The following is an 8533-nucleotide window of genomic DNA, read 5'->3' as shown; positions in this document are numbered from 1 at the left end:
AACTAACTGAAAGAGAACATACATAAATGTGATATCCGAACTCTTGCAAGTTCCCTGCTGGAAATGATAAGAATGCAGTGGATCTGTAGCCCACTCTAAAGGGTTGTGTCTAGTGATCCCCACTTCCATATAGTTGCAGGTTTACTTATCCTGCAGCCTCCTATCTTCTGCTTTTATTCCTCTTCAAAGGAAGCATCAGTGTTATACCCAAAGAAAACATCACCACAAGCATATTCCCAGTAGATATCTTAATAGGCAGTGTTAATAAGCAAAAGTTAAATGTCTATCTTCAATTTCCTCATTAGGTGCAGAGGTATATAACTGTGGAGACAATGCTGGTGCTAAAGTGCTCCACCAAATTATTCATACTGGAGAATATGTTGAAGAGTCACTTTCCTGAATCACTCAAGGTAGTCTAAGCCTGATAATTCTACTAAGTTTTTTTGTTGAGTTAATCGATTGATAATGTCAGACTTGTGGTTGTTCCTGCTCTTCTTTGATGAAAACATGTTGGTTTCCCAGTCTGCTCCCATCATCCTTCTGTTTCTCTAGAGGACTCTTTAGGGAAATTGTAGATTATGTTATTTCCGAGGCAAAGTGTTTTAAATGGTAGAAGACTGTGAATGTTTTGGCCTTGATGGAGAATATGCTTGAAGACTGAGGTGTAGATGTAGGTTTGTTACCTCTTCACCACTCAAGCCATCAATCAAAAACCCAAGGGTACCTTCTGAGTACTCCATGCCAGTGTGAACGATGCCATAAATCAAAAATTGTAAGAAATGTAAAAATAGGGCTGCTGTGAGAAGTGAAGTTGCCTTTGAGTTGACAGAAAGGTTGTTTTCTGTTTGGTGATGATGAAGGAGAGGAAGAAGAAAGAGGAGGATGAGGAGAGGAAGAAGATGATCAACAAGAAGAACAAGAACAAGAAGCAGCTATGAACATTAGCTCAAGAATCCTGTTACAACTTTGACCAGTTCTGTGTGTGCATGGTTTTAAGACAGACATTTTTCTTAGTGAAGGGAAAAGATGAGAAAGCTACAAAACAGCTTCCCATATTACCCTCATATTAATTGGTACTTACCACATATTCTCTCAGCTTCTTTAGGATTATAGGATATCAGCACTTTAGTGACAATCAGTTCGATGAGCATCTTTAAAATGCAGTGCTAAAGAAATCCATACTGTCTACGTGTGTGAAAGACTGTATCTATACTTCCTCTCTCAGGACAGTGATTTTGAGTACAGCTGGAAGATGGCATGCATCTGGAATGGCAAGTGGTATAACTGTCTTCTCTCTGGTTCTCCGGCTCAGGTTTATGGAGCAGTGATGAACATAAATCGTGGAAATCCCTTTCAAAAGGAAGTGGTATTGGATTCATGGCCAAACTTCAAAGTTATCATCACCCGGCGAGAGAGAGAGGTACAGTGCTGAAAGGCAAATAAGAAAAGTAAAAAGTAGGGCTAGAAAGATAGCTCAATGCTAAAGAGCACTGCCTGCTCTTCCAGAGTACCCGGGTTCAATCCCCAACACCCACATGGCAGTTCACAACTGTCTGTAATTCCTGTTCCAGGAGATCTGACACCCTCACACAGACCTCCATGGAGGAAGAACACCAATGTTCATAAAATACATTGTTTTATAACGATTTAAAAGCTAAAAGTAAATTTAGCACCACCTGGAAAGATAAAGGGAATAGTATGACCATTATAATAACAAATATGCATTTCATCGCTAGATCGTTATTGATTGCTTTGTAGACTCAGACATGGAAGACTGCTAGCATGCAAGTGTGCCCTTACTTCCTTATAGTCTCTAGAAGATGAAGCATGCAATATGCATATACTAGCTCCTTCACTGAATAAGGATTTCTTATGACTGATGAATTTGGGTATTTGAACAACTATTGAGACAATGTAAAGAAGTCAGTAGAATGAGGTCTCATCATGCCTGTGAAGCCAAAGTGAACCTCAAGTGATCAAAGATGAGTCACTCTCCATATTAGGAAGACTGAGAGCCATCATTCTTTTATTGTTCTCACTGAATTTTACCTTTTCTGTTTGTATTTGTGTGTGTGTGTGTGTGTGTGTGTGTGTGTGTGTGTGTCACTAGGGGTTATAGCAATGTTTCCTAATTAGCTTTAGCTGTTAACTTGATGTGTTCTAGAATCACCTGAGGCAGTATTAACTGAGACCCTGCTCAGTCTATTACCATGTCTGTGATGATTGGTATGGGAAGGCCCAAGCTTCAAAATGGGATACTCTGACTATAGACTACAACCAGCTGAACTCGAGCCAGGCAAACACATTCCTTCATATCTTCTTCAGGTGCTGCCTGACTTCCGTCAGTAATGGATTGTGACTAGGAAGTATAGGCCAAACACCCCACCTCAAGTCACTTTTTGGTCAGAATGTTTTATTACAGAAACAGTAAGCAAACTACAAGAACTAGAGTCTGGCCTATGCTAGCTACCTGCTTTGCTTCTGAGCTACATTTCCAGCAAACATCCTATTCTTCTTTTGTTATTGTTGTTTTGCTTTGAGATGGAGTCTTAATATTCCCCACCTGGCCTCTTATAATCAAGCAATTCTCCTGCCTCAGACTCTCAACAACCTTTCAGCTCAGACTGAACTTGCAGGCCACTACAATTTTTATTTATATAAATTAAATCCTCGAAACTTGAAATAACTTTCTTAGTTTTAGAAGAAAAAAAAATCAAGGAAAAATAATCACAACATTTTTATTTTTCTCAGGGTAGTTTATTAGTCTCATTCTTTGTTTTCTGTTTCCAGGTAGCTAATTTGGGAAATAGAAAATTAGCTAGACAGTAATGATAACTAATCATTCTAAGACATGGATTAACCAGAAGATATGCTTTGGTGTTGTATTCATGACTATGTCTTCTGCCCTAGGCTGAGACAGATAACCTTGACCATTACACTAATGCATATGCTGTATTCTACAAAGATATCAGAGCTTACCAACAGCTATTGGAAGAATGTGATGTTATTAACTGGGACCAAGTTTTTCAAATACAAGGTAAGATCAAGTTCAAGACATACATGATATACTCATAATTTATTCCTTTTTTATCCTGTATACTGGGAGAGGTATAGAAAAAACATTTCATGGAGACTGCATGGGGGGGAGTAATTCCTAGAACACCATTGAGTAAATATGAAGTGAAAGTGTGTAAATAATGTAGTATAGCTGTGAGAAATGTGTGGAGTTGAGATTTCGCTAGCAACAAGCTACACCGGGGATACCATAATGGCTATTGTGGAAATGGAAGAAAAACTGGGGCCTTGTGCCCTAATCTCATTTATTTGGGTGATAAAATACCATGACAAAAAGCAATTTATGGAAGAAAGGAGTTTATTTCTGCTAATAACTCCTGGTCATCATCCATCATTAGGGCAAAGTCAAGGCAGGAACTTCCAACATCACAGCCATAGTTAAGAGCAGAGAAATGAGTGTGTACACACATACACACATGCTCATTGCTTAGTTGCTTTTATAATCAGGTTGATTTCTCTACTCTTAAACAGTTCAGGCCCCATGCCTGTTGCATGGTGCCACCCACTGTGGCCTGGTTCTCCCCACATCCATTAATGTAAGACAATACCACAAGGACTTGAATACAGGCCAAAACCCACATAAGGCAATCCTTACTGAGATTCTCTTCCCAACTGATGTTAGGTTCTCAAGCTGAATCTAAACATCACACCTTACCATATTATATTATATATTTATATGTGTAGGTGAGGTAGGCAACACCTAAAGTAATACATACATAGTTAACTATATTCTGGTTAAGACATGACAGAGTAGTAAACCGGCAGAATTGATATTTGGCATATAAATGCTAAAATAAATATATTTTCATCAAATACCATGATTGTCATTTTTGTGTCTATTGCTATCCAGGGTTGCAAAGTGAATTATATGCTGCTTCCAAAGCTGCTGCCAAAGCAAGGCTGTTAGATTTGGATATAAAGTTGACTTCCTTCAAGGCTGTCCATTTTTCTCCTGTTTCATCTGTGCCAGACCACAGTTTCCTGTATGTAAGCCAAGTTTTACTTTGGGGGCTGGGTTTATTGTTACAAGTCCAGACAACAATACTAATGTACCTGTTATTGTTAAAGACTAGTTAAGCTTTTTGGACTGAGGCACTGAGCTGAGGGTGTGTGTGTGTGTGTGTGTGTTTTCAGTGTGTTCTTTGTGTTTATGTATTCTTCCTCTTTCCTGTGCTTCATGATTTGTAATTTCTCTGAAAATCAAATCAGTGTCTTTGTCTATAGTGACTGAGATCATGAAAACTTCACTTTGTAATAAACAGAGTATTTATACAGAAATCATTTCTTGATTTACTCCTTCAAAAATGAATTCTAAAAAATCTCTGTGGACTGGAGTCCAAAGTTCTTGAGTCTCTGTTGTTAAAGCTAGAGGTATATTCCAGATTTATGTTGAGCTTTCAAGTACAAGGGACTAAATATCTGAAATATATCCCTCTTCCTTTCCTTCCATGGGCTTCTAAAGTAGAACGATCATTTTTGTATTGTATTGTGTTGTATTATATTGTATTCTATTCTATTCTATTTACATTGGTTTTTCAAGACAGATTATATTTGTGTAGCCATGGCTATCCTGGAGCTTGCTCTGTAGACTAGGCTGGACTTGAACTCACAGATTCACCTGCTTCTGCCTCACGAGTGCTTAGATTAAAGGCATGTGCCACAACCACCCAGCTATTATTCTATTTTTATCAGAGTTGAAATAAAACACAACTGAGTTCTGAGGCCAGCAACTGATCACAAAGAGTACAGCATGAGAAGGCAGTCCTTGAAAACACATGACAGTGTGTGTCTCCATTGCTTCTTCTCTCTTGTTTGAGGCCTTCCTCTGTCATTACTATCTTCCCTTCGGTTTCTTCTTCCTGGACCTCATTTCTGCTCAAACATTAGGGTTTAGGAGCTAGAGAGACAAGTCATTCAGGTAAAGTGCCTTTGATGCTAGCACGAATACTTAAGTTTGAGCCTAGCTGTGGTGATGCATACCTTAAATCCCACTCAGGAGACGGAGTCAGGCAGATCTCTCTGAGTTGGAGGATAATCTGGTCTACAGCGGAATTCTAGGACAGCCAGAGCTATACAGAGAAATCCTGTCTTGAAAAAAACTATATATATACACACACACATATATATAGGGTGTGTGTGTATACACCTATATACCTATATATACACCAATATATATACCAATGTAATACATGTGTATGCATACACATGTATATATGTATGCATATGCATGTAAACATACGCATATATATATAGTTTTAGTATAAAGAACAACATTTAACTGAGGCTGACTTACAGGTTCAGAGGTTCAGCCCATTATCATCAAGGTGGGAGTATGGCAGTGTTCAGGCCAACATGGGGATATAAGAGCTAAGAGTTCCACCTGTTGATCCAAAGGCAGCTAGGAGACTGGCTTCCAGGCAGCTAGGACAAGGGTCTTAAGGCCCACACCACAGTGACACACCTATTCCAACAAGGCTATACCTCCTAATAGTGCCACTCCCCGGGCCAAGCATATACAAACCATAGCAAACATACACATACATATATACACATATATGCATATGTATGCATATATATGTACACACATGCACACACAGTTTTGTAAAATATTAATTAATTAAAGAATTTGGGTATAGTATCTTTTTTCTTTCTTTCTTTCTTTCTTTCTTTCTTTCTTTCTTTCTTTCTTTCTTTCTTTCTTTCTTTTATAAAAGAATGGAACAAGATCAGTTACAAACTGCCTGCCTCTGTGCATGTTAGTTTCTCTGCTCCCTAAGGTAGGTGTTGAAGGAACTGGTTAGCATAGACTAGCTTTAAAGTCACAGGAAGTCAGAGGAAATTACTAGGAGTTTGTTTTATGTTTTCATGATATGGAAACCTTGCGTGCACACAAACATTGAAAGGAAAAACTCTCCCCCAGCACAGAGGTACTCTTTCACATACACCCAGAAAACTACCCTAGGAACGCTACACACCATTCAGTTAATTGAAACAGAACAGTACACAGGTCATCCATAATCCTAGCTTTGAGATACGTGTCAAAAGGGCAGAGAGGTCTTTGTTGGTTTGGTTCTGGATTTGGGGTTTTTGCTTTTTTGTTGTTTATTTGTATGTTTGTTTGTTTCCGGTGGTGGTAGTTGCACACAGGGTTTCGGTGTGTAGCCCTGGCTGACTTGAAACTCACTCTGTAGATCATACTGACCTCAAAGGCAGAAATATACCTGCCTCTGCTTCCAGACTTCTGAGACTAAAGGCATGTGCCTCCATGACAAAGATTCTTTTTGTTTGTTTGTTTTTGTTTTTGTTTTTTGTTTGTTTGCTTAAAGATTTATTTATTTATTATATGTAAGTACACTGTAGCTGTCTTCAGACACTCCAGAAGAGGGCGCCAGATCTCACTACGGATGGTTGTGAGCCATCATGTGGTTGCCGGGAATTGAACTCAGGACCTTCGGAAGAGCAGTCAGTGCTCTTAACCTCTGAGCCATCTCTCCAGCCCCCAAAGATTCTTAAAAGAAAAATCTGTCTCCCTCTAGCTTCTCTAACCTCTGCTAGTCACTGTTCCAATCTCTGCTTCCTAGAGATTATGATTTTAGATTTTCATGTAAGTGAGATTGTGTGGGGTACTTTTTGTCTTCCTGTACTTAACTTATTTTGATTAATATAGTAACACTCCCATCCATATTTTACAGATGATAAGATTCAATCTTCTTTTTAAAGATAAACACTATTTTGTTGTGTATATGTCACATTGTTCATAAACACTTAACATGAATCTGTGTCTTGCTTATTGTGAAGCGTGCTGTGGTCAACAGAGTCTTCAGACGCTTCTACTGCACACTGGTTTTATTATTTTAGGTATACCCTTAGTAATAGGATTGCTTGATCATATTATAGATGTCATTTTTGGAAGACTTTCTCTCCTGTTTTCCCCGGAAGCCACACTAATTTACCTTGCTCACAGTGCTGAATAAAGGTTTCCTTTTCCCATCAGCATGACTCCTTTTCCCATTTTGACTTTTGGATAAGAATCATTCTAACCGGGCGTGGCACTCTGGAGGCAGAGGAAGGAGGATTTCTGAGTTCGAGGCCAGCCTGGTCTACAGAGTGAATTCCAGGACAGCCAGGGCTATGGAGAAACCCTGTCTCGAAAAGCAAAAAACAAAAAACAAGCAAACAAACAAACAAACAAAAAGAATCATTCTGACTCCTGTGAGGTGAAGTCTCATTGTGTGTTTGATTCACAGTTTTCTTTTACATCTATCTCTTGGCCGTGTATACCTTATTTTGAAAACAGTCTCTGTAGGCCTATTATTCATTTCTAAGTTGGATTATTTAGTTTTATCCCCATTGGGTTTCTTTCATTCCTTCTGGCCTGGATATTAGACACCAGGGTAGATTATAGACAAGTATAACTTGCAAGTGCTTTTACCCATTCAGCAGGGTTTTCCTTTATGATTATTTTTTCTGTACATAGCTTTTTCACCCTGTATTAGTGGCACAATACCTAGAATAGCTGCCTCTTCTGGAAGCTTTTATTTCGATGTAATCCTATTTTTACATTTTTCTCTCATATTTCTGTATCTTATTTAAAATATCCCTGCGCATGAGAAGGCCATAGGACTTATTCTAGTTTATTCTCATAGACTTTTCTTTTTCTTTAACCCCAAAGCCATACTCAAGTTGTAAACTCTATTCATACTCGGTCCTTCTGGTACAAATGTGCAGCACACTGAAATGCATACCTTGGCTATGTTTCTGTTTGTAGTAATATTTGTGTTCCATGTCCTCTGCCCTTTCCTTGAAGTATTTCAAAGGTGAATTGAAAAACCCTAAAACAGTTTCTCCCTTCCCTCCTGGATAAAAGACTGGCCATTGCAAAGAGTAGCCCAGGGGAAAGTCTGGCAAAGTCAATTCTTCCAGAGAATGTTCGTATGCATATTGACTTGTATTCATTTGTTAGCCTTGGCTATGCAAGGGAATAAGGATCCTGAATGCTAGAATATCATTTAATACCAAAATATTAGAGCTCAAAGGTTTGCAGTGCCTAAGATTTCATGAAGGTCTTTTAAGGACAACTCTAACTAATATAATAATAATAATAATAATAATAATGTAAGCATGTATGTGTATGTTAACTGTATCTTAGCTTGTTTGTGCAAGGCATGATTCAAGAATCTGACAGCACTCAAAAATCAAAGGACTCCAACACTCCACCATTCAGGTGATAGCAAGTGGGGCACTTGATTGGCAACAGCTAGCTATTTGCCTCCTTTGGGAGGAATTCAGGTCAGCTTCCTTCTTTTTTTTTTAATTTTTAATATTTTTTATTACATATTTTCCTCAATTACATTTCCAATGCTATCCCAAAAGTCCCCCATACCGCCCCCCACTTCCCTACCCACCCATTCCCATTCTTTTGGCCCTGGCATTCTCCTATATTGGGGCATATAAAGTT

The 8533-nt window shown here is 38.6% G+C and overlaps 1 protein-coding gene across 1 annotated transcript in view; it reads left to right on the top strand.

Annotated features, from left to right (window-relative positions):
* Positions 1-332: 332 nt before the first annotated feature.
* Positions 333-8533, top strand: part of Glyatl3 (glycine-N-acyltransferase like 3) — a 10166-nt gene continuing 1965 nt past the window's right edge. Inside the window, exons 1-4 of the mRNA XM_021185697.1 lie at positions 333-410; positions 1313-1420; positions 2911-3037; positions 3926-4058. Of these exons, the coding sequence (XP_021041356.1) occupies positions 333-410; positions 1313-1420; positions 2911-3037; positions 3926-4058 (446 nt within the window). The remainder of the gene's footprint in view (positions 411-1312; positions 1421-2910; positions 3038-3925; positions 4059-8533) is intronic.

This window comes from Mus caroli, chromosome 17, assembly GCF_900094665.2.
Source record: "Mus caroli chromosome 17, CAROLI_EIJ_v1.1, whole genome shotgun sequence".
Lineage (NCBI taxonomy): Eukaryota > Metazoa > Chordata > Mammalia > Rodentia > Muridae > Mus > Mus caroli.
The sequence above is the reverse complement of the archived record's forward strand: the minus strand, read 5'-3'. Positions and strand labels throughout refer to the sequence as shown.